Source organism: Rhineura floridana, chromosome 5 (assembly GCF_030035675.1).
Source record: "Rhineura floridana isolate rRhiFlo1 chromosome 5, rRhiFlo1.hap2, whole genome shotgun sequence".
Taxonomy (NCBI): domain Eukaryota; kingdom Metazoa; phylum Chordata; class Lepidosauria; order Squamata; family Rhineuridae; genus Rhineura; species Rhineura floridana.
The window spans coordinates 111,928,483-111,956,014 of record NC_084484.1 but is presented as its reverse complement, the minus strand read 5'-3'; the positions used below and the strand labels follow the sequence as shown (position 1 = coordinate 111,956,014).

Below are 27,532 nucleotides of genomic sequence, written 5' to 3'. Positions count from 1 at the left end.
GATATTAAGGCAATAGTTCGATAATTACTGCATTCCCTGGGATCCCCTTTCTTTGGAACGGGGATGTATATTGAATGCTTCTAGTCTGTGGATCATCGTTTTTGTTCGGTATTATAGAAATACACACAGAAATAGGAACTAATTTGGTTGGTCCTATTGCTTAGCAGAGATATAAAAATACAAGCAGCAGAATGAGAATGTAAACCAGGCCCACCTTTCTCTGTATAAACAACAACAGACACAATCTTCTTAGGTAAAAGATAAAACATTTACTCACGAATTCTTCATATGTTCAGAAACATAGGCTCTAGCTTAGAAGAAAGAAAATAGGCGTCTCAGTTCATTTTAGTGGTTTAGTACTGATGCTCTCAGAGAGAGCATCTGTGCCATGCGGCCTGTCTCAATGGTGGATAGATCAGCAATGGAGAATATTCAAAAATCCCCCAGGACAAAGGAGGAGGAAGTCAGGTAAGTAACCCCCACCCATTAGGAAGTTACATCATGGTAAAACAGGTACATGGGATATTCCCCAAATATCCCTTAAAGTGACCATGCAACATTTGCCTATTCCAACACTCCTCCTCAAATTTGCATGCATTAATCTAACAAGCCCATTTTGACACGAAGTCTCTGGAAACAGTCTCTTGGTAATGGCTTTGTCAAGATGTCAGCTGTCATCTCTGCAGTTGGACAGTAGTTCATCTTGATGAATCCTTTCTCTGTCAATTCATGTACAATATGGTATTTTATACCTATATGTTTAGTCCGTGGAGTGATTCTCTTAGTCTGAGAAAGTCTAATACAACTTTGGTTGTCTTCCATCACCTCTATAGGTCTCTGCACCCTTATTCCAAGGTCCTTTAGTAGTCTGTTGAGCCAAATGGCTTCTTTGCAGGCTTCTGCAGCAGCTATATAGTCAGATTCTGTGGAAGAAAATGCTATTATGTCTTGCTTGTGACTAGCCCAGGAGATAGGTCCATCTCCATACATAAACAGAAAGCCACTAGTTGATTTGGAGCCTGAGCTATCTCCAGCCCAGTCAGCATCAGTGTAACACATAAGCTTTGGATCACTATTAGCATTTAAAGTCCATAGTCCCTTTCAAGTATCTAGCCACCCTTTTGACAGCAATCCAGTCCTTTTGTGTGGGTGTGCTAGTTTTCCTACATAGGATCCTTACTGCACTTGCTATGTCAGGTCTGGTGTTGGTTGTCAAGTACAGCTTCCCTATTGCTGTTCTGTACTTGTTATTATTTGGTAAAGGTTCACCTACATCATTGTCTTTAAGAAAGTCTATTGCCATAGGCGTTGCTACAGGATAGGCATCCTTGAATTCTAGCGTCTCTAAAAGATCAACAATCTTTTGATTTTGGTTGAGTAGGTAGGAGCCATCTGCTTCCCTTTCAATCTGGATGCCTAGGTAGTATGTTGCATTGCCTAGCTCTTTGATTTCAACTTTTGTTCAAATGATGTACAACTTCTCTGTAGTCTTGATCTCTTTGCGTCGCCACGATCAAGTCATCAACATAAATCAGAATATATGTCAAATGTCCATCTTTGCTTCTGGTGTACAGGCATTGGTCTACCTCACCTTGCTTGAAGCCTAGCTCCTTGAGCATTTTATCCAGTTTCTCATTCCAGGCCCTTGCAGCTTGCTTGAGTCCATACAGGCCCTTTTTAAGCTTGCATGCAAGATGTGCTTGCTTCTGGTTCACGAAACCTGGAGGTTGTTGCATGTACAACTCCTCTGTTATTTCTCCATGCAGAAAGGCAGTCTTGACATCGAAGTGTCTGACATGCATCTGTTTGGAGGCTGCCACACTCAGTAACATTCTTATTGTGCTGTGTCGGACAACAGGAGCAAAAGTAGCATCATAATCCTCTCCATATTTCTGCAGGAAACCTTTGGCAACTAGTCTTGCCTTGTAACGTTCAATTTCTCCTCCTGCATCTTGCTTCACCTTGAACACCCATCTGCATCCTATGGCTTTCTTGCCTGGTGGAAGTTCTGTCAGGGTCCAAGTCTTATTCTTGTGCAGTGCATCCATCTCCTCCTGAGTGGCTTTTCTCCACTGAGCGCCCTCGGATGCTGGCATCTGCTTGATCTCCCAAGTCGATGGTTCTCTGGGTAGCACCGACTTTGCAAGGTAGGACAGGCGTAGAGGTGGTACACCTTTGTTGGTTCTCAGTGAGGATCTGGGAGCTTGTTCTGGGATCTGGTCTAGCTCTGCAGCATCTTCCAGTCCAGTCATCTCATCATTCTCAACTGCGTCTGTACCTTTCTCAGCCTCATCATCACTTTCTGCAATCTCTGCCTCTTCCTCTTGTTCAAGGCTTGGATCAGATTGTGCAGATATCTGTGATGTCACTGGTATTTCGTATGTGGGTACTGGCATATCTATAAGAGATTGGACGTGTGTCCTTGCTTTTCTGAGAAATCTAGCACAATCCCTCTTTTGTCAGCTCTGTTTCGTTCATCGAAGTAGACAACATGTCTTGTGCTGACTTCACCTGTATTTAGGTTCATAACTCTGTAGCCTTTGCTACTAGGAGCATATCCTATGAAAATAGTCTGTTCTGTTCTAGCATCTAGCTTCTCCCTCTTTTGTTTTGCTATGCAGGCAAAAGCAATGCTTCCAAACACTCTATGTGCCTGGTTTGGAATTCTGCCATGCCACAACTAGAATGGGGTGTGTGTGGTGCCCTTGGTTGGCAATCTGTTCTGGATATACATTGCAGCCACGATTGCGTCACCCCACAGCCTTTTGGGTAGATCAGTGTCAGCAAGCATGCATTTTGTCATTTCCAGAAGAGATCTAAGTCTCCTTTCAGAAATCCCATTCTGCTCTGGAGTATGACTGACAGTCCTCCTGTTCAAAATGCCTTGTTCCTCCAGGAAACTTTGTGTTTGGTGCGATATAAACTCACCACCGTTGTCACTTTGTAGAGCTTTCGGCTCCCTTTCAAATTTTGTGCTCACCATGGAGATGTATTTCTTCAGCATCTCATGTGTTTGACTCTTGTCCTTCAATAAATAAGTCACACAGTACTGGGTGACCTTGGGCCAGTCACTGCCTCTCAGCCTCAGAGGAAGGCAATGGCAAACTCCCTCTGAATACCGTTTACCATGAAAACCCAATTCATAGGGTCGCCATAAGTCAGGATCGACTTGAAGGCAGTCCATTTACATTTTTAATTGTTCCAAAGACAACCTCTTGGTCACAATATTGCTTTTAATTAACTGATTGTGTATTGTTACTGTTTTTCTAAGATGCCCTGAGGGCAGGATATAAACCTCTAAATAAATAAATATTCCAAAGTGTCGGAAACTAGAGTCTAGGCATTTAAGGCTGAAAATATAAGTTAAAAACAAGATTCCTCACAACCTCCCCCAGTTTTTAGTGGTAATTATTAGGCACAAAAACAAAACAACTAGACAATGCAACCATTAATATGCTAAATTTGCATAATTAGCAAATAATTTGCATAGTATGCAAATTAGCCTGCCCAGATTTGTGGAACTAGAATATGGCACACCTACTCCAGGCTCAATAGTTTGTGGGAGAGTTCCAAGTGATGGGAAAATGCACTGAAGTGTGTGAGATGAATGAATGATTTATTATTATTATTATTGTTGGCCAGGCTTGCTAGGACTGATGGGAGCTGTAGCTGTAGGGATGGCGGCATGAGCGGGTTCCTGCAAGGGAGCCAGAAGGTGGCGGTGAAGTCGGCAGTGGAAGGAGGAGCATGAACGAGCGAGCAGGTATGACTTGAAGAGTCACTGTGGCTCCCTCCTTCCCTTCGTGGCTCCCTCCTTCCCTTCGTGGCTCCCGCGCGCCTTCTCTGGGATGATGGGCATCTAGGTGAGGGGCAGCCATGGCCATCAACACGGAGGCGTCGCTGGTGAAGGTGCTGGAGGGCTCCCCTCTGCCTGCAGACTCCCATGAGATGGAGAAGCCGCTGGCCGCCATCGGGCAAGCCCCAAGGCCTTCTCAGCCAGCAGCAGGGACAACGGAGCACCGGGCGAGACAGAGAGGAATGGCCACCACAGCCTGCCTTACCGATCTGGCTCGGAGGGGAAGCTGGAGGGCGCATTGCTCTCACCATTGAGGCTTAGCTTGGGGCACGTCTCCTCCATGGCACAAGCCAGGCCGCTCGCGGGACTACCTGCCGCTTGCCATCTTCTCATGCTTTTGCCCCATTTGGCCCCTTAACACCCTGGCCTTAGTCTTCTCTATCATGGGAAGAATCCGATGATGTTGGTGAGAGAATCCTTTGCAACAGCTGCTTAATGTTTGAGGACTAAAATTCCTGAAGTGGCAGTACTACATTTTAAGGACAGATTATATCCAGGTCTGTAAAGAACCTTGTTTTCTTAACAATGTTAATATTTTGTTATTTAAATTTTTCTGCACTGTATTTTTTTTCCTGATGTGTATTTTGTATTTGTGTTTATTTTTTTGTGAGCCGCCTTGAGGGCCTTTTGGCCAAGGGGCGGCATAGAAATAGAATAAATAAATAAATAAATAAAATTGTTAATAATAACAATATAATAATTGCCCACCCTTCAGTCAGAGGTCCCAGGGCAGGTTACAACAAATTTAAAACACATAATTAAAAACAGTTAAAACAACCTCAACAACATCATAGAAAGCAGGGTGGGTCCTAAACATATACATCTCAGGTGTTGAAGGCGGGGTAAAGAGGTACATCTTCAGCATTCACCAAAAGTTGTACAATGAAGTTGCCAGATGCACCTTGATGGGGAGGGAGTTCCACAGCTTAGGGGCTGCCACAGAGAAAGCCCTCTCACAGGCCACCACCCTTCCTGCTTCCAAGGGTGGCAGAACTACCAAAAGGGCTTCTCCTCTGCTGATCTCAACACCCAACAGGGTGTGTAGGAAAGGAGGCAGTCTTTCAGATATTTGGAGATTATCACATTCAGGGCTTTAAACACTAATGTGAGCACCACGAACGGAGCCCAGAAATGAACTGGTAAGCTTATATGAGTTCTAAAAGAAACCCCTTCCACTAATCTGGCTGCTGCATTTTGGACCAGTTAAAGTTTCCAAGTTGTCTTCAAGGGCAGCCCCATGTAAAGCACATTGCAATAATCCAGTCTGGAAAGATGTGTAAACACCCCATAAGTCAAACAGGATGAATGCAGGATGAATGCTTATTGTCATACATCCACCCTGTAAATAAGTCAGAACAAATGCTCAACAAGGACTGGAAATAGTCTAACCAGTGCATAAGCTTAGCGTAAGCGAATCAGGATGAATGCTGAATAAACAGGTTGTCTGGAGGAGCCCATAAAATATCATGAGTTATGAAAGAAAAGTTTGTTGTTATTCTGAAATTATACTTCTGAAATTACACCATGGCCTACAGTGTGTTTTTTCTAGCATGCCCCCAAATACTCCTGTTTTTCCTTTCTTCTATTTGTGTTTAATATAACATCCAGCCATTCTTGCTGACTATTTTGTAACTTTTTAAATAAAGGTATTGATATTTCAATTATTTTATTCTAGAGTACCAATGTGGCTGCAAACACTGTATAAATTAACCACATTACTTTAAAGCATGATTTTCTGGCCTTTACCTTTACAAAATCATAAGTTATTTCCCCCCAAAATCAATTTATTTGGCACAGCAACATTCAGATAAACAAAATAGGTAGGAGGCTTAACAGTTCTTGCCCATGTTACATAACACAAAATGTTTTTGATGAGTGCTAACCTAGTGACAACTATGGAATGCTTTAAAAGGAATGGGGGTGCCACAGCATCTGATTGTCCTGATGTGCAACCTATACTCTGGACAAGAGGCAACTGTAAAGACAGAATATGGAGAAACCGACTGGTTCCCCATTGGAAAGGGTGTGAGACAGGGGTGTATTTTATTACCCTATTTATTTAATCTATACGCAGAACATATCATACGGAAAGCAGGATTGGACCAAGATGAAGGAGGTGTGAAAATTGGAGGGAGAAATATCAATAATTTAAGATATACAGATTATACCATACTACCAGTAACGATTTAAAACAAATGCTGATGAAAGTTAAAGAGGAAAGCACAAAAGCAGGACTACAGCGGAACATCAAAAAGACTAAAGTAATGACAACAGAAGATTTATGTAACTTTAAAGTTGACATATGAGGACACTGCACTTGTCAAGGATTATCAATACCTCGGCACAGTCATTAACTAAAATGGAGACAACAGTCAAGAAATCAGAGGAAGGCTAGGACTGGGGAGGGCAGCTATGAGAGAATTAGAAAAGGTCCTCAAATGCAAAGATGTATCACTTGAACACTAAAGTCAGGATCATTCAGACCATGGTATTCCCCATCTCTATGTATGGATGTGAAAGCTGGACAGTGAAAAAAGCAGATAGGAGAAAAATCAACTCGTTTGAAATGTGGTGTTGGAGGAGAGCTTTGTGCATACCATGGGCTGCGAAAAAGACAAATAATTGGGTTTTAGAACAAATTAAACCAGAACTATCATTAGAAGCTAAAATGATGAAACTGAGGTTATCATACTTTGGACACATCATGAGAAAACATGATTCACTAGAAAAGACCATAATTCTGAGAAAAACAGAAGGGAGTAGAGAAAGAGGAAGGCCAAACAAGAGATGGATTGATTCCATAAAGGAAGCCATAAAGGACATGAATTTACAAGATCTGAACAGGGTGGTTCATGACAGATGCTATTGGAGGTCGCTGATTTATAAGGTCGCCATAAGGCGTAGTCGACTTGAAGGCACATAACAACAATAATTTATTGAAACTTTGTCCAACTTATACCAGAGTCACTGGCAAAAAAATCTATAGGGCAATGTACACTTTACTGAAAATTAGTAACAGCTGCTTTTTCCTCAATGTTATTTAATAGGGTAAGATCACGCTCTTTCCCATAACTAGACTTCAAAATATTTTTTAAGTTCCAACGTTTCACAAATGAATTTCTCTGAAAGATCTGTAGGATACCTGTGAATTAGAAGTTTAGAAGCTTCTTCTGATTCCTCAGGCTCTAGTATCACATATGGACTAGGACTGAATGGAGTGTAAAACAAAAGTTCTTCATTGCTTTGATTTGCAACTGAGCCTCATTTTTCCTCTCATGGCAATGGGATTGAAGACTGGGTCAGGCTGCGGCCCTATGGATCTCTGGGCCCTGGTACCCCCCCTCCCCAGTGCTTGGGTCCTTATATGATGCAGCCACTTGCTCAAGCTAAGCAGGTTTGGGTCCAATCAGTATCTGGATGAGAGAGTGCCTGAGAACCCCATCTATGCCTCCTCGATAGGGATGGGGGGCAAACTCAATTCAGTGCTCATTTAAAACCGAATATATCACATTCACACTTTCTGAAACAGTATGAGAACCAAAACATAGCCATCCTTCAGAATGTGCACTTATCCAAATGTAGGGTTGCCAAGTCAGAAGCATCTCAAACCCTGTGATTTCAGGAGTGGGTCCTAGTGATGTCACAGGGGCGGGCCTGAGTGATGTCACAGGGGCGGCCCTAGTGATGTCATTAAGCATGATACATTAAGGATCAACCACAATTGCTTGTAGCATACAATTCAAACAAAAACATTTCTCTTGTTGGAAATTAAGATAGAAGTCTTAGCTAAAAGACGGAGCCATGGTAGGGAACATTTAATCTAGCCTACTTGCTTCTGGCAAGAAGGGTTTAAGTGCTCTCAGTAACCAGGCCAGTCTCCAGAAGGCCATTGCAGGAAGAAAGGAGCCTAGTGTTGTGGAGATGTTAGATAGGACCACTTGGGAGTAAAGATGGATGCCCCTGAAGGCTGCAATTCTAAACATACTTACTAAGGAACTAAGCCCCATAGAACTCAACAGGACTTACTTCTGAGTGGATTTAGTTAGGATTGTGCTGTTGGTAAAGGTTGACTAGGATCCTCTGCAAAGTTATCCATATCCAAGCAGGGTTGGCAACTCCCTGCCTGGAATGCCCTGCCCCTACCTTTTTATATGGCTGCTCCAACTTTCTTTACAGATTTGACCCTTAACTTCAGAAAGAGGTCTGAGAAATGAGCAAGATTAAGAAGATTCTCTACTCTTTCCTGCCTACTCTGTGGCTGCTATAAACTCACTTTGACAGCCAACCCAGTTCCAGCGAGTAATAACTGACAGAGAGAAAACATACATGGTTTGGTCTACCTTCACAGGCAGAAGCTTGGGAACAACAACTGCAGCCACACTTCCCAGTACATGAATTCTCTTTGACCACTATTGGGCAAGAAACAAACCATCATGCAACCAACAAGGTGCATCATCAGTGGGTTTAAGGGGGTTGAGCTGAGCGCATGGAACCACTGTTGTTACTTTTATGGATGTAAGGGAGTGAAGTTAAAGGTAAATAAAATGCAAATAGAAAAGAAAGACAAAAGACAGTGATGTTTTCCTAAATGTAATACCGTACCAACCAGAAGATTCCTATGAGTAAGGCAGAAAACTCAGCACCCACAACCAGTCAGGATTCCTAACCAAAAACCAAAACTAAAAAAATCCTGGCAGCTGGTCAGCCAAGCTCGCAGAAATCCCCATGCAGCACAACAATCATTTTTTTAAGGCAAGCCTATCCAGGCATGTAGAAGCTATTGTGTTTTTAAATATGTTTTTAACTCATTATTGGTTTTATTATTTTGAATGTTTTAAAATACCTGTCTTTAACTATTATTATGCTAATAATTTTATTGTTTTAATTCTTTCTGTAATCAGCTTTGAGATTTTTTACAATAAAGCAGTATATAAATGTTGTAAATAAAATACATAAATAAATTTTAGAGACACTGTGGCCCTTGAGTCTCTTCCCACTTTTAGGAACAAAGGAAACTCCCTTATACTGACTCAGGCCATCTGGTACCATGTAGCTCAGTACTGATGACATGGACTACTAGCATTGGCTCTCCAGGATTCCAGGCAATAGCCTTTTCCAGAAATTGAATTTTGGACCTTTGCATGCAAAGCATATGCCCTGTCACTGCGCCACCACCCTTCCAGTTTTAAAAAAGTATATTTTAAAATTGTTCTTTTCAATTGACTAATACCTTGGTACACTCATTAACCAAAATGGAGAAATCAGAAGAAGGCTAAGATTGGGAAGGGCAGCTATGAGAGAACTAGAAAAGATCCTCAAATGCAAAGATGTATCACTGAACACTAAAGTCAGGATCATTCAGGCCATAGCATTCCTGATCTCTATGTACGGATGTGAAAGTTGGGCAGTGAAAAAGCAGATAAGATAAAAATAAACTCATTTGAAATGTGGTATTGGAGGAGAGCTTTGTGGATACCATGGACTGTGAAAAAGACAAATAATTGGGTTTTAGAACAAATTAAACCAGAACTATTACTAAAAGCTAAAATAATGAAACTGAGGTTATCATGCTTTGGACACATAATGAGAAAACATGATTCACTAGAAAAGACAACACTGGGAAAAACAGAAAGGAGTAGAAAAAGTGGAAGACCAGACAAGACATGGATTGATTCCATAAAGGAAGCCAAAGACCTAAACTTACAAGATCTGAGCAGGGTGGTTTATAACAGATGCTCTTAGAAGTTGCTGATTCATAGGGTCGCCATAACTCATAATCGACTTGAAGGCATGCAACAACAACAACAAAGTGAAAACACATCATACCTAAGGCAGATCCACACCATTCATTTAAAGCACATTCAACACACATTTGAAGCACATGAATCCCACCACAGAATCATGGGAACTGTAGTTTGTTATGGGTGGTGAGAACTATAACTGTGGTCTATAGGAGCTCTATCTCCCTCTGCAAGCACCCTGTCCGTGTAACTACTGGTCTGGAGTGTTGGGTCCGCAGGAAAGACTGGGGATTCTGTTGGTGTACTGCCCACCCCACTGCCCAACGGACTCCCTAGCTGAGCTGATGGAGGTGCTTTCAGGTGTACTGTTGAGATCCCCCAGACGGTTGATTCTGGGGGACGTCATCATTCATGCCGAGGCCACCTTATCCGGGGCGGCTCAGGATTTCATGATTTCTATGACAACCATGGAACTGTCCCAATATGCCATTGGCCCAACACATGTAGCAGGGCATACCCTAGACTTGACTTTTGCAACTGGACATGGAGATGGTGATCTGAATGTGGGGGGCCTTACATCAGTCCCTCTTTCATGGACAGATCACTGCTTGCTGAAATTTAGACTTACAGCGGCCTTTCTCCTCTGCAAGGGTGGGGGACCTATTAAGTTGCTCTGCCCTCAGAGACGAACGGATCCGGAAGGTTTCCAAAGGGCTCTGGGGAGTTTTCTGGATGATAGGGCTAGCGTTCCTGTTGAAACCCTGGTTGAACTGTGGAATACAGAAATGACCCGGGCAGTTGACATGATTGCTCCTGAGTGCCCCCTCCTTTGTAGAGCTCGGACGGCTCCATGGTATACCCCAGAGCTGAGAGCGATGAAACAATATAGGTGATGACTTGAGTGCAGATGGAGACGAACTCCTAGTGGATGCAATTACATACTGGTAAGTGCCTATGGTAAGATGTATTTAGGGGCAGTAAGAGCAGCAAAATAACAATATTTTGCTGCCACTATCAAATCATCAATCTGCCGCCCAGCGGAGCTCTTCAGAATTGTCCGGGGGCTATTACATGCTGGCCCCAAGGACATGGTAGAACCATCTGAGGCCCACTGTAATGACTTTGCTAGGCACTTCCAGGATAAAATCTTTAGCATCCGCTAGGACTTAGACTCCAGTGTTATAGCAGGTGAATCAAGAGGGGTATTCAGAGCACAGCCTTGTCCCAATTTCTTGGATGAGTTTCAGTTGGTACAGCTTGAGGACATCGACAAGGTGCTTGAACAGATTTGTGCAACCACTTCTGTGCTGGATCCTTGCCCTTCTTGGCTCATAAATACTATCAGGGATAGAACAACCGGCTGGACCAGGGAAGTGATTAATGCCTGTCTGTGAAAGGGGGTGGTCCCTGGCTGCCTAAAAGAGGCAGTAGTGAGACCACTCCTGAAGAGACCCTCCTTGGACCCAGAAAATCCATTCCTGGGCAAGGTCCTTGAACGAGTGATGGCAGGCCAGCTCCAGACACTCTTGGATGAGACCGATTATCTGGATCCATTTCAGTCGGGTTTCAGGCCTGGTTTTGGCATGGAAACAGCCTTGGTCGCCCTGTATGATGTCCTCTGTTGGGAGAGAGACAGGGGAAGTGTGACTCTGTTGATTCTCCTTGATCTCTCAGCAGCTTTCGATACCATCAACCATGATATCCTTCTGGGAAGACTGGCTGAATTGGGAGTGGGAGGGACTGCATGGCAGTGGTTCTGCTCCTACTTGACAGGTCGGCTCCAGAAGGTGGTGCTTGGGGAACATTGCTCGGCACCCTGGACTCTCCAGTATGGGGTTCCACAGGGGTCAGTTCTGTCCCCCATGCTGTTCAACATCTACATGAAACCATTGGGTGGGGTCATCCGGAGCTTTGGAGTGCATTGACATCAGTATGCTGATGACACGCACCTCTATTTTTCCTTTTCATCTTCTTCAGGCGAGGTTGTCAATGTGCTGAACTGGTGCCTGGCTGTGACCATGGACTGAATGAGGGCTAATAAACTGAGGCTCAATCCAGACAAGACTGAGATGCTGCTAGTGGGTGGTTCTTCTGACCAGATGGTGGATGTCCAACCTGTCCTAGATGGGGTTGCACTCCCCCTGAAGGAGCAGGTTCATAGCTTGGGGGTTCTCCTAGAACCATCTCTGTCATTTGAGGCTCAGGTAGCCTCGGTGGCACAGAGTACCTTCTACCAACTTCGGTTGGTGGCCCAGCTACGCCCCTATCTGGACAGGGATAACCTGGCTTCAGTTGTCCAAGCTCTGGCAACCTCCAGATTAGATTACTGCAATGCACTCTACGTGGGGCTGCCTTTGAAGACAGTTTGGAAACTGCAGCTTGTGCAAAATGCAGTGGCCAGATTGGTAACAGGGACCAGACGGTCCAAACATATAAAACCGATTCTGGCCTGCTTGCATTGGCTGCCTGTATGTTTCCGAGATCGATTCAAGGTGCTGGTTTTAACCTATAAAGCCTTACATGGCTTGGGACCACAATACCTGATGGAACGCCTCTCCCAACATGAACCCACCCGAATACTATGCTCAACATCAAAGGCCTCCTCTGGGTGTCTACTCCGCAGGAAGCTGGGAGTGTGGCAACAAGGGAGAGGGCCTTCTCAGTGGTGGCCCCCAAATTATGGAATGATCTTTTTGATGAGGTGCACCTGGCGCCAACACTGTTATATTTTCAGCACCAGGTCAAGACTTTCCTCTTCTTCCAGGCATTTTAGCATTTTTAAATTGCTTTTTAAAAAATGTATTTTTAAATTTGTATATTTGTTTTTATATGTTTTTAATTGTTGTAAACCGCCCAGATTGCTTCTGTTATGGGGCGGTATACAAATGCAATAAATAAATAAATAATAACTGTGAGGGGGACATTACACTTCCCAGGATTCTTGGAGAAGTTATGAGCTTTAAATAAGTTGGATTTGGTTTAAAAGTGTTTTGCGGATCTACTTAATAATCTTTGCCTACATGTAAATTGTTTTAATTAATTTTTCAAAATGGAAATGAGCTATAAAGTGTACTGGGTGACAATGGGCTACTCACTATCTCTCAGCCTATCTGCCCCTCAGGATGAAAACAACAGAGGGGAACCATGACCACCCCAAGGAAGAAGGGCACACTTAAAATGTAGAGGAAATAATAATCTACAACCATAGTGTGAAATCAAATACTTATTGGGACACAGTATGAAGAAATATTTATATAAGCATGACTATCAAAGATGTTTATTATTTAGACAACCTGTAAAGTTATTTATAGTGCAATCCTATGCCTTGGTTTCCAGTCAGCAACCCTACCTCACAGGGTTGTTGGAAAGACTCCATACACACACACACTGGAGATATAAAAATAGATACACCCCATATCTTTATTGTCAAACCACTTGGTCTTTGCAGAAGTCTTTATGTAGTTTCCTACATAATAAATAAAACTGTGATACCTAAGTAAGCCCTGCCTAATTGCTTTAAAAATAGGTTTGGAGGGGGTGAGAAAGGTTTACAACATAAACACAATTCTTTGCTATGTTCACTCAAAAGTCCCATTAATTTACAGCACACTTCTAACCATGTTACTCCTAACATTTAAAAGTAAGTCCTATTTTATTCAATGGGGTTTACTCTAGGTATGTGGGATTAGTATTGCAGCTTTATTGTAACAAAAGTAAGTACTGGATTATATTGGGAAGGATTTCAAAACACTGCCTCTCTTCAACAGCCCAGGAAAATTTAAACTTGTTTGTCTCCTGCACACAAGAGAGAGAAAAACGGAAAGCTATATACTTACTCAATTTATTAGATTTTTTGATAAACAGGAAAAAAACAACCATTTTCTTGCATTGCAGTGGGATCTAGGCACTGCCTGGAGGTCAACAAATCACAACCCTGACTTCACTTATTGGCTACAAACCTGAAAGGGCAGGGTTAGAGCTGCCTGATACAAGCTGATTTAACAGAAGTTGTGGGGGGCGGCAGCTGATGTTTTGGTATATATCTCATGAACCAGATCACCTAGAAACTTAATATTTTTTAAAAATGAAAGGTGAGAGTCCGAAGATTAAGGTGACTCACCCAGAGACCCAGAATAGACCCCCAAAGTCTGGAGTCTCTGGGTGAAAACTGGACATCTGGCAACCCTAGTTGTGATGCTGTCATCCAACCAAACAATGTTTACAAAAATGCATATATTACAAAAATGCATATATATATATATTCATAAAAATGAATATATATGTGAAAATAATATACAAAATGCATTATAATGAGAAATTGAAAAAATGTGTATATTAGTCAAAACTGCATACAAAATGTGTTTATTTGGAGGAATATGAACTAAAATGCTAAAGAATTTTCATGAGGATTTTAAAAAAAATTATCCTACCTGTGTAATTCAATTGAATTTAAGAGTGGGAAAATGAGAAATTGAGAGAACCAAAATTGAGAGATCCTTCCATCCCTATTTCTTGAGTTCCATGAAGGCAAATGGAAGACAAATGTACTATATAAATAAGTAATAAATAAGATCTTAAAAGGTATCAAACCATAAGAATAAAATGCTAACACTAAACCTAATTGAATCTTCTCCATGAAAATTGATAAAATTCTGAAGGGGAAAAATCACATTTGTTTCTATGCTGTTACTGGAAACAAGACTGTCTTTAAAGTGACACATTTATCATGGATGCATAGGAGAAAACATAGTTTGTCAAAAATCATTCCATATAATCCTGCACAGAAATTCAGAGAAAATATTTATCTGTAGGATAATGAAGAACATCTTTAACTTCTTGGAAGCTAATAACAAATTTCAGAAGGGTAACTGAGTTTCTGTTTGAGGTGCAAACACTTAAGTGTGCTGTGGCACCTTCAAAACAGATTTATTGTGGCATTAGGTTTTATGGACTAGAGCTGCTCTCTATTTACAATTTTTATTTGTACACGTGCATGTGTCTGCCAACTGAGGATAATGCTTCTTGCATCTGATGAAATAGGCTCTGGTCCATGAAAGCTAATGCAACATTAAGTCTGTCAGTCTTTATAAAGTGCCAGAAAATTCTTTGTGGTTTTTTTATTTATTGGTATCTTTAAACATTGTTCCTAGTTAAAAAAAAAAAGTATAGTCTAGAACAGACTTTCCAACCTTTGGGTCCCCAGATGTTGCTGGACTACAATTCCCATCATTTCTGACCATTGGCCATGCTGGCTGGGGCTGATGGGAGATGTAGTCCAACAACATCTGGGGATGAAAGGTTGGGACAGGTTGATATAGAAGAAAGGTCACCAAACATGTTGGGCCTGTGGGCACATTTGCAAACCAAAGAAACTGTTTTGGGCAACCAAACACACACCACATGTTCATACAACAAAGGCTGCTTTCACACTGCACTTTGTTCTGTTATTCTGACAATTTCTTACCTGGTAATTTGTGCATTATATTTTATCTTTCACACAATGCACAAGCTAGCTCCAGAATTCTAGTGGAATGTAGTAGAAGTTTAACGCTAATTTCCGTGATAAATGATACCAGAAACAATCCGTTAGCAAGGCTGGGAACCCGGAAGATTGCAGGAGTTTATTGCTAGCTGCAGCCACTCATGTGACAGGCATCCCAGCATGCAGTGTGTTCCCGCCCTTTAGTTGCATGGGTTTTGGTTTTTTTTGCCTGATGAGTGTTGTACTGGTATTCTGGCATCGGTACAGATAGCAGCATTTTCCCCACACACCCCTGTGTTGATACAACTAAAACAATTTAAAAAGTCAGATCCTAAAGGGAGAGGGCTTCCATGATGATGGGATGAGATCTTAGACCTCCTACACAGTGAGGAACAGTGTGCATGGATGAGGTACGAAAACAAGACATGTGAAAGACAGTTGCACAAAATTCCAGTATATCAGCTGAAAAAGCTGCTGTTCCTTAACGCAACAGGTACTGCAGTGTGAAAGGAATTTTAGAAATCGAGACAAAAGTGCTACCATTTTAATCTGTTAAACTAATGCAACAAGCCCCATGTGTGAAAGCAGCAAGAATGTTTATTTCAAGCCAAACATCAGTGGGGAGATAGAAAGGGGGCCTTAAGGATGTGCCAGAAGGCCTCTCTGGGCCCACATTCACCTGGCAGCACTGTGCTGGTGACCCCTGGTCTAGAAGTGGAGGTTAGCGTACAAAATATAAAGTGTCATAATGGAAAAAGAGCTTTTTGTTCAATGGATCAACTTGATGGAATTGGTAGGAACCAATGAGAAGTGACGTGTTAAGTATTTGCACCATTTCTTGTTTCCTGATCTCTTTAATCCTGGCTTTGTCTGCTTTCTGTCCTTTCTCAAGTTGTGCAAATCTCTGCATGTTGGTCGTAAACCTCACTATCATATTCAGGTTCAAAGTATATGCCAAGCATTATTGAAAAACAGTCACTGAGCTGCCAATCTGATTGGAGCAGGTGCCTAAATTCCCAATTCCTCTTCCACCATTTTCCAGATGAAGTATCTCTGCAGCTCATCTGTTGTTTGCCCCACGGAGAAAAACAGATTTAACACCACGGATGTGGGCTTCCCATAAATACCTGCATTGGCAAAGCAGGAAAAGAATGCTGGACTAAGTTGATCCAAAGGTTTGATCAAGAAGTGCCCTTCTTATATTCTTATGCCTGCCCCCCACCCACTCTAACAGCTCCCCTAAATAAAATGTAAGTTGTTCCAATGTAGCTCATGCTATAATAGCTGTAAGAAAAAAAAATTTTTTCTAAATAAAAACATGCATTTACTCAAAGTTTCTTGTATAGATTGCATCAGGAAAATACCAAAATAGAAAGTTCTACTTGATTTCAGTACAGCTTTTTAACAGTGTGATGACATACCTTGATTTGTGGTTGTTCCCCAGCCAGCAATGGAGCAATTAGTTCCTGGCAAAAATTGTTTATTTTTTTCTGGGAAGCAAATGGGCTGAATGTAATCTGTGAAAAAGAAATGATCAATCAGGTTGAGTTCCATTGTCCAGTCTTTTATGATGTCATTACTCCAGCAGTTCCTCCAAAGTCCCTCTGTAGTAGTGAGCCCAGAACATGTCACTTATCAAGGACTAGTTTATTATCCTTTTATTGGAAACATGCAGTACCTTAATTTTATAAAGTTCTTCCAGATTTGAATCTAAATCAGCTCATCATCTGCAAGAAAGCTTGTAGAAGAAAATGATCCTACCTGTGTAATTCACTTGGAATTGAAGATGCATCAAAGCAATGTCACTATCTTTTGTTCGCTTATTGTAATGGGGATTTATGATGATTTGATTGATTTCTTGGATGACTGTTTGAGGATATGACAGATTCAGATTGGTGTGCAAACCAAGTACTGCTTTCCACTGAGCTGGTTTTAAATTCCTCCTGGGGAATTACAAGGAATATTTTATGTCAGAATCACCTGTGATTAAATAACAGATCTGAACAATTTGTGATATGTGATTTCTAGTACTTTTTACTTTCTAAATGACATTGGCACAATGTACTAATGCACAGCTCATTCATTTCAGTGTAGCCACAGAATGATGGATGATCTAATATGGCAGCTTAATTTTTGACATCATACTTGTTTGCCCCAAAGAATACTATGGCGTCTAGCTACACAGTTATGGAATACACCAAATGTTTATGCAATGGTTTTATATTTTTCAAGTGAACTTACATTTTCATGGATAAAAAAGACACATTGAAAGGTTACAGACTTCTCAACAATCCTGTTTAGCCAAAGTACTTGAATTTCAGGACATTGTCAGGACATTTTGACTCACAGAACTATGCAGCAGGATATCAGCAGTGGGGTAAGAATATAAGTGATGCACTCACGCCTGCAGATACATGATCCTGCTCCAGCACTGCAGTAGCCATTATGTAGCTCTGAGGAGAGAGGGACCTTTCCAAACCAGTCACAGGAAGAGGGGGCAGGAACATATTATTGTATTTTTATGAAAAAAGGGAAATCAAAGTTGGTCAAGAACAAATGAAGTCCTTGCCAACAGCAGGACATCACTTTAACTACAGAGTGCAAGACATAGCTAAAGTGATCAGACAGGAATACCTTGGCTCATTTTTATTTAAGTGGTTGGGTTGTGGACTGGGCTGTTAAACTGAATCTACCTTTATGAGGTCATTCCTTAATGACACCACTGGCAATATAGTGGATGAATAATGTAGATACTCAATGGATTCTAGATAAAGTGGGAACACTTAGTCTGGTATAGCATATTTAATACAGATAACTTTACATTAATCACTCATTACTTGCTTACATCCCTTATTGTAAGTTATGAGATATAAAGCTTCAAGTAAATTGAAGAATCATCAAGTTGGATTCCACTTTTAGTAGTGAATTAATCTGAATATATTATATACATTACGAGAAGTAAGTTCACATTTTCATATTCTATAGAAGGCTTTAGCAATACATAATCTGATCAACGCTGATGCAACCCCCCAACTAACAGTTTTATAGCAATAGTTCAGATATATTTTAATAATTTATATATATGTGCATATATAAAATTCAGGTGATTGTATAATTCTGTATGGAAGATTAATGAATCTTGATCAAGCACACTCAGTAAGACCCATAGACAACTCTGCATCCGTCTACATGTCACTCTCCTGTCCATGAGGCAGCTACAGGGCAATGTTGGCTACAAATAGACTCTGCATGATCTTTTCCTAGCAACACCGCTTTTCACACATTTGGTTGTGCCTTAAAAGCAGAAACTGGAGATGGGCAGCCTCAAATGCGGATGCACCTAGGGAATAACGCCAAACTTGTCTAATCTAGATATCTTTTGGATGGGAAAAATGACTGAACAGAGCAAGTTTTTATCTACTAAAACAGGCCTGGGCATATTCAGACTTGCAGGATCTTGCAAGATTCAGAAACTACAGCCAGGCGCAAAACGGTGGCTTGGCTCAAGGTGTTAAATCAGATTTAAAATGGTGGCTTGAAGGTGGAACCAGTTGCCTATGAACCCCATGAGCGATCCACTAGGACCTCCTGCATATACAAACAGAATCAAAGAATCATAGAACAGTAGAGTTGGAAGAAGCCTATAAGGCCATCGAGTCCAACCCTCTGTTCATTGCAGGAATCCAACTTAAAACACACCCAGCAGGTGGCTGTCCTGCCTCTTGAATGCCTCCAGTGTCGGAAAACCCATCACGTCCGTAGGTAATTGGTTCCATTGTCATACTGCTCTTAAATTTTTTCCTAATGTTCAGATCAAATCTGGCTTCCTCTAACTTGAGCCCATTATTCTATGTCCTGCACTCTATGATGATCGAGAAGATACTGGCTTGAGAGATCTGCACCTGAATTCTGACAGAACACAGATTTTAACAATCTAATTTAAGGATTAAGCAAGCGGGAGCTGGAAATCCTCTATGATCTATTTCAAAGTATCCTGTGATCTGCCAGTAAATTCCAATTGACCTTCTGCGCAACCTTCTAATTTTGCTATCAACCTACCTCCCACAGTCCCACCCAACATCCTGCCAAGCTTCTATTTAAGGAAATAAAACTACCTGCACTACTGCATTTATATCTCACTAAATGTCTAAATAATGGAAATAAAAATTATGATAACAAAGAACAAGACACATATACAGGATGAAGGAAAGACTGAAAGTTACCCATATACACAATGTGCAGCTGAGACCAGCCATTCATTGTTGACAAGAGAAGCTCCACAAACTGGTCTGGAATTGAAATGTAATGAGACCACCCAAGGCCAAGCACCTTCTTGAGCATCAGAACCACCTATAATTTTTGTTCCATGGTCCTGAGTAATCAATCTTTTCCCACATGCTACAGTTAAAAGAAAAGAAATTGTTAAAATTAAAAACATGCCATTTAGAAGCGCCATATCTAGAATGAGGTATGATGACCTGCCTCAATATTGGAATTTCATTTGAGTTCTACTCATTGAATTTTTATGATTTTATTTTACATAGGAATTGTTTTACTGACTAAGGCTCAGTGTATAAGATTACCATCTCTATGGTTAATTATGATCTCTAGGATCACAAAGAGCAAGGTTCTTTGAGTTTACTATATGTACAGATGTCAGAGACAGATATTTTGGGTAACTGCACATAGTGGAAGTCCTTTCTCTTGGAGACTTTCTGGAAAAATTGAAAGATTATTTTGTTTTGGCTTACTTTTGATGCCTTAATTTAAGACAAATGGACAAGACATTGAACTTCTGTTAAATCAATTTTATTCTTGTTTAATATAAAAAACACTGTTACATACTGCAGTCAGACAAACCATATGTGGGCAGGCTTTTTGTGCAGAACCTTCGCATTTTTACACACTTACGTTTATTGTTGCATTGCAGGTGAATCACCAAATTATTGAGACACCTTACCCTAGAATGAGAGCACAGTTATTGTATTTAAGGTGTTTATTGAAAACAGATCATCCTTACCTGTTGGAACAGTATACCATTAGTAATACAGTGTTTCCCACTAGATGCACTTAATATTTTATTTAAAATATGCATATATCTTTAATGATTATCTAACTTCTACATTGCTGGATAATCTCCAAAAATGCCACTTCAAACCCCATACTTCCTTAATCATTAGGGAGTATGCACATTTTAGAATAGTCTGTAGTTTCTCTATACTCTAGTAAGACAACAGTATTGCTTTCTTATATGTTTACACAGTGATTTGCCACTAGAGATTAGTGTGACCAAAGTTTTAAAAATGTTAGCTTGATAGAAAGTAATACTTACATAAATATAACTCTGCTCTCAGAAATATTATTAGCTGCTCTCAGAAATATTTTGCCAAGAAAAAAGAAGGTAGATTCCAGAACAGTAAAAGACCACAGATCAAAATGACTCTAGTATTTCTGTGATCCAGTGGTTTGAAGAATAACAACTCTTCAAGCACTCTTCACAAACTGCACTTTCCAGGATTCTTTGGGGTAAGTCATGACTGTTTAGAGTGGAATAAATGTCTGGTATGGATTTGGCCAAGGACAGCTTTGGTTTAAAAGTGGGAGACTAGAAATGTCAGCTGCAGAATTAAAAGGTGGGGGAAACACTGAAAAATAATGATACTGTTAACAATGTTTTCCTTTTGGAAAGGAAAGGGGCTTTCCCCCTGCCCAGTGCTCACCCACCCAATCTCCTCCCCTTCCTCCCCCTCCACTTCCCCTCCCCTTGTTCCCTCCATCTTCCTCCCTATCCCTCCCCTTCCTCCCCTTCCTCCCCTTCTCCCTCCTCACCCCTCCCTGCCCCTTTCCCAGGTCAGTTTCACCTATCCTAAACATGATTGCATAGAGGTAAATCCCATTAAACTCAATAAGCATGCAAATGATTAAACCTACCCTTCTCTCCCCTCTCTCCTATCCCATCCCTACTTCCCCTCTCTCCTCCCTTCCTCATCCCCTCTCCTATCCCTCCTCCTCCCTCCCCTTTTCCTCTTCCCCCATGGTCAGTTTCACCTATCCTAAGCATGATCGCATGGGAGTAAATCCCATCGAACTAAATCCCATTGAACTCAATAAACATGCAAATGATCAGACCTGCCTCTCCCCTGCCTCTCCCCTCCCCTCCCCTCCCCTCCCCTCTCTCCTCCCCTCCTCTCTCCTGTCCCCTTGTCTCCCCCTTCCGCCTCTCTCCTTCCCCTCCCACTCTTCTCTCCTTCTCCCTTCTTCCTCTCCTTCCCCTCTTCCTTCTCACCTGCCTACTACAGCCCTCCCTCCCTTCCTCCCTAGTGATCAGTTTCAACTATCCTAAGCAAGATTGCACGAGAGTAAATCCCACTTAACTTAATAAGCATGCAATGATCAAACCAGCTCTCCTCCTCCCCACCCCCTGCTCTCCCTCCCCTTCTTCTCCTTCTCCCCCATGGCCAGTTTCACCTATCCTAAGCATGATTGCAGGGTAGTAAATCCCATTGAACTCAATAAGTATGCAAATAATCCATTTTCAGCAAACTTGCACAGGATCCCATTTCTTACCTCCCAGATTAAAAAGCAGAGAAATTCACTAATAGGCAAAACCCCCTTTCAGTTTATTCAACATAGTTGGGCCCTGGACCCCTTCCAGACCACCAGGCCCTGGTAATTTGTACCGGCTTCCCCCCCCCCCCATCGGCCCTGGGTTTAAGCATAGCAGGCTGAACGCATGCATGTTTGGCAGGCCACATTTTTTCCCCAACAGCTAGAGTCACTGCTTAAGTAGCAACATATTGTAATCAGTTTGATTTTACATCAACTGCAGTTTCAGATTCAACTGTTAATGCACCCAGAATAGAAACAGAATATAATCTCCAGTTTGAAACACAAAAGGCTGCCTTCACCATCATATGACATTGACCAATAAAAAGGCTTTGATATGAATAAAAATAAAATTGAGATTTCTAGGATGAATCATGAGAGAAATATAATTTTCTAGGTTAGATACTCTGTATAACACTAGTAACAGGAAAGAAGCAAAGAAAGAAGAACACCAACAAACATACAAAAATGTAATTTTCCATCTTTGGACATGTTGTCCTGATGGCAGGTGTTGCCACCACTCACCATATGCTCAGAGGCACATGTTACCAAATTCTTTCAAGCTACACAGCAAGTGGATTGGACTGTGAAAGACCAACCCAAATTGTGTTTGCATTTTGACAAATTTGTAGAGCAGTACAATACCTCAGAGAGGAAGTTAGGTCTTCTGTTCCCCTGGTGCATTCACTATAGCTGCCCAATTTCCCCGCTTTTTAAAGTTTGATAGAAATATCTGATGGCTATAAGTTCATTCTTAAGCCACAAGTGAATATATATGTCACACAAAAACAATTTGTTACTTTTTTATTAATTGATAGCATACATTTTTATTTTCCGGAAATTCATAATGGTATCAGAATTTTATGACCTTATCCTCATATCTACTTCAGATGCTTCACCAGTGGCTGTTAGAAAGTTGAATATTATGAGCTCCTCGGAGTTTGTTTGACTTGGCATCCCTCTGGTTGAGGCTGATTGAAGGCCTAACTGAACATTCTATTGCATCCACACCATGGAATATTTATTTATTTATTTAACTTGTTAGTGACTTAAAACAAAAGAAAAAAGTGTCTAAGCAACTTTCAAAACAATGAAGCACCATGGGCATGCCATAAAGATTTTTTTCCCCATCTTATGAGCAGTAGAATAGGTAGTAGCAGATGACAGCGCAGGGGCCCTTACCTGATCTCCCGTCACCAGTGTTGCTGCATCTTACTGGGAGGGTTGAGGCAAATGCACAAGTGGTAGCTCCAGATTAGCTCTGCCAGTGTGTTTTCACTGTGCACTGCCTTGCTCCCCCCCCCCAAGCTACAGTGATGCTGATGAAGGGAGTCAGGTAAGTTCCCTGTCCTGCCGATTGCTACTGGGAATAGGTAAGCATCTCATATCAGTCACTCACATAAGTATCTAATAGTGGAGAGAAGATCCCACTGATTAATTCTTCTCCATGATGTTTAAGCTACACAAGGAAGAGGGGAGTGTCAGCTGAAAAAGTGTCTCAGCTCGAGTGACAAAGCATCAAGAAAGCAAGTGAGTTAAGCAGCAGGGAAACTAGAGGATAAGTACCACTAACTTATTTAAAGCATTTACTTAAACTGTAATAATGGCACATTGTACTAGGAACTAAATTGTAAAAACATAGAGCTCAGGAGTTAAATCCTAAGGGTGATTAGCCTGTAGAAACCAGTTTTCACCTCTACCCAAGCAGAAGTTTTTAAGTACCACTGTAAACTAGAAACCTAGTAAACTATTTTCAGTAAGCTAGAAACTAGAAACCAGATATAGTTAGTGGTAGAATCAGCTTAGAATAAAAAAAAAGGTAGGATTAGATTTCAGATCAAGCTCAGTGTCAACTTCAGGTTTGTTTTTTTTGGTTAAATGGGTTAAATTCTTTCAGGTAAAAAAGGGTAGCATATAAGATAAAGAGAAATCCCCACACACACACATGAGGAGACTGGTTAAAAAAGGAAGCTGAAAGGTGACGTCAAGAAGGTCAAATCTCTCCAGAATGGTTGGGAGTTGTTCAAACCCACAGTATTGGAACTCAGCTGGAATGTATACCACAGATCAGAAAAAGTACCACCAGGGCCAAGGGATACCAGCATGGTTAACAAGCAGAGTAAAAAAAGTTATTACAGACAAGAAGGCTTCCTTCAGAAAATGGACATCTTGTCCAAATAAGAACATAAAGGAACACACACTTTGGCAAAATAAATGCAAGCCGACAATAAGAGATGCAAAAAATAAGAACAAACAATTGGAAACCCTCTCCTAATGCCACCAGCATGATCCCTTTGTATAAAAGATGAAAGGATCAGATGGTAAACTGAATTTAAAGAAAAATGTAAATATATAATAAGCATTACTTCAGTTGTTCATCATCATAATTTTGGATTACTTACTTTGGTGTTAGTATTAAGCTGCTGTTGACTGCTTTTGTAACTTCTACAAAAGGACCAGCCTGATCAAACAACATAGGAGATGATCTATTTGCACTTCTACAAGGGAAAAGAATGCATGGAATATAAAATAATAATAAAAGCTTCTAGAATCAATTATGCCAAAGATATAAATTATCAAACTGTAATATAACTGTAGCTTTAAGAACTTGTCTTTTTTTCCAGATGCACTGATGGGTTTCTTGCTACCTCTTCATCAAAGAATCCTCTCTGTATAAATACATGCCACACAACATCTGTGATGTATGGAGGAATGTGGCCTGTATGCTGAGCAATCAGCATATGGTTGCCAACAATTCCTGATATCACAATGTCACTTTGCCTAGACAGAAAAGGAGAAAAATGCTCTATCTACCACGGTGGGGTACCATTTCTGGAATGGGCCACAAATGAACTTGCCAGACATAATCGGTTTGGAGGGGTGGGTGTCATGAACCCCATGTTTCTGACAGCGTCTAGGCTGGGGTGGCAGAGTTTGACAGACAAGGAGAAGGAGAAAGCAGAGGGTGCAACTGAGCTGGGACAAACCGGGAGGGAGGATGAGAATCCAGCCCCTGACTCTGAATGTTAGGGAAGGAGCAGCAGAGTCTCCGGACCTTGTCCCTGCCCTGCCCCCAGAGCAACTGGGGAAGTTGTTGACCATTCAGGAGGGGGCACCAGAGCAGCAGGAGAAGACAGAGGGGCATGTCACTGTTCCCTTGCCAAGGACTCGGCACTGCCTTTGTTGGTGTGAACAGTTGTAGCCTCCACCCTGATCCATAAGTGAGCTTGCCATGTCTTGCTCTTTAAAGCTAGGCAGAAAGGGCATAGTGACTTGTTGGGACATCTTCGTTGCTACCACCCAGTCTTGAACTCCGGGCCTTGCTCTTAGACTCTTACATTGTGATCCCCTGTAACCCGAGACTACCACTGAACCTGCATTGAGCCCTCTTGAATAAAGCTCTTTGTTACTTGGAAGTAAGAGCCTTTGTCGTGATGCTTTGGGATGGTGAGCCAGGAGAAAGGGAATAAATCCAGTTACCTTTTTCCTCTCCCTCTCCCAAATGAGTGATTAGTGGCGCCAATACTGATAGTACTAAATTATACTGTTTTCATTAGCAATCAGTAAAGGGGGTGACATTTGTTATGTTTTTTGAAATATTAAGTAGGAGACAGTGCTCTACGGAAAATATAGACCAATGCATTCACTGACTTCAATCCTACAATGTGACATGATTTTTTTTAAAACTGAAGCCAGCTGCTTCAATCACATGAACTGTGCATGTAAGGGCTACATATGACATTGTTATTTAAATCCTATGCTTCTATACATAGATAAGGCTTTTTGGACCAAGGCAAAAACATATAGTGTGTAGTTCCCCATGAAACCAGGAATTATCTCCTAATTTCATTCCAGTTTATAAATCCTACATATTTTAATTTGGGGGAATGGAAACATCTATCCTTTAGGACTGACTATTAACTTAAGTAAAATTTATATTTATATTATATTTTATATTTATTACATTTATATTAAATTTAATTTTTTAGAAGTTCTGTATGAAGGTTCAGACATGATCTGCTCTTGCATATTGTGGTGGCATTATGCAGCAGGACACTTCACACCCATTATGATAAAATATTGAGGAAATGAAAATATAAGCCAAATATCAACAGAACTCCAGACTCCAAGTAGTAATAAAAAATACAGGACTCATTGAGCAATTGGCAGAATATCCTGGAGGCTAAAAACTAGTCTAGGTAAAGCAAGTGTGGAAATACTGTTGGAGAACAATCCAACACTTGGCAGGAAGATGGACTAAATGACCTAACAGATCTTTTCTATCTGCAGTTTCTTTGATTTTATGATTGACTTTGCTCCTGCCACTTTATCAAAGTGCTTGGAAGCAGCAGGATCTGCACTGAGATTTGAGGGTCTGGCAGAACACAACAAACCATTAATATAAGAATACAATGTAGTCATCTTCCCCCAACATTTCACGCAACGGGGATCCTGTAAACAGCAGAAGCCCACACACTGTGCTAAAGATGGCCTTTCTTTTAAGCTGGTCAGTTTTACAAACTGTTCTTCAAGTCATTATCAAGAAGGATGATGCTGAGTGCATACACAGCCTCACTGATTTATGTCTCCATGTCACCATGGAAAGACCAGTCATTTCCAATTTGATCAGCGGTTAGCCTTTTCCTGAGGAAAAAGACTAAATAAAAAGCAAATTCCTCCATCAATCTCAGCTGAAAAAGTGAACTCCTTTAAAAGAACTGCCTGCTCCCAAAGCCACTGCTGCTCAATTCAGTGCTATCTCCAGTTCAGTGCTACTGACATAGGATGGAATAAAGCCAAAATGCAACACTTTGCAACACTTCCCAGTCTCATTGGTTTCAATAAGAGAGTTAGCATGTGCCTAAATCTACTGTGTAATGTCTAGAACATCACCAACATGAAAAGACAACTCCCTTTGCTCATGCTCATGTAATCCTGGGAACATTAAGAGTGTTGTTCTTGTTTTATTTTTTATTATTATTTATTTATTTATTTATTATTATTATTATTATTTCTCTGCAGTATCATTCTGTAGTGTTCTTTAACAAAAGTATTACCAGTAGAGTCTGGTAATATTCCTTTTAGGAACTTATTAGGAAGAAGGAAGAAAACAAGAGTGCATTTGCCAAGACAGATTTTCTGAAATATTCGGCATTTGTTATGCGAGTTTCATTTATTTGTAATAAACTTTTGGGAACTTGATCTCCTCTGCACCACAACACACCAGCATGACAGTGCCAGTCTTAGTGTCCCTTCTGCATTCCTGCTCTTTCTCTTAAACCAGTGCCTTAGTGAAAAAAATAAAAATATAACCTCATGATACTTATCCACTAAAAATGATGCTCTATATCAGGGATGCAGAATCTGTGGTCCTCCAGATATTACTGGACTACAACAGTCATTATCCCTGAGCACTGACCGTGCTAGCTAGGGGATGATGGGAACTGGAGCTGAACAACGTCTGGAGGGCCAAAGGTGCCTTTCCTTGATCTATACTTTCAAATGTGCACATTTTATAACCACACACGTGAGCATACTACCCTTTGCAAAGCTGGCCAATCTTCAGCTATATATAGCTGCAGTGTATACAACAATATACAGTTTAGGTCTGAAACAAAACTAATTAAACAGCCTTGCTTACCCTAGTCCCAACCAGTGGCAGATATTGCTTGACAATTGTTCAGTCCACTCATCTGCACAAGCTGTGTACCACTCATTTTCAATCTTGAACTGGACCAATCCCTTGAAGCTGAGAGAACCATTGACCAAGCGAACTGTTGGCAAAGTAATAGATTCAGAAGAAAAAAGCGAATTACAATATAGACTTTGGGTTATTTCTACTCATGA

General features: G+C 41.1%; 1 protein-coding gene across 10 annotated transcripts in view; it reads right to left on the bottom strand.

Moving 5' to 3' along the window:
• TMPRSS15 (transmembrane serine protease 15) overlaps positions 1–27,532 on the bottom strand; it is a 105,088-nt gene that overhangs the window by 2,734 nt on the left and 74,822 nt on the right. For 9 of the 10 annotated variants that reach the window (XM_061627897.1, XM_061627898.1, XM_061627899.1 and 6 more), the window contains 6 exons: positions 27,327–27,459; positions 24,088–24,183; positions 19,991–20,040; positions 19,303–19,477; positions 16,841–17,022; positions 16,501–16,596 (listed from right to left, as the gene is read on the bottom strand). In XM_061627897.1, the coding sequence (XP_061483881.1) occupies positions 16,501–16,596; positions 16,841–17,022; positions 19,303–19,477; positions 19,991–20,040; positions 24,088–24,183; positions 27,327–27,459 (732 nt within the window). Of the gene's footprint in view, positions 1–15,705; positions 16,207–16,500; positions 16,597–16,840; positions 17,023–19,302; positions 19,478–19,990; positions 20,041–24,087; positions 24,184–27,326; positions 27,460–27,532 lie in introns of those variants that run through there. The other variant, XM_061627903.1, reaches the window with a different exon arrangement.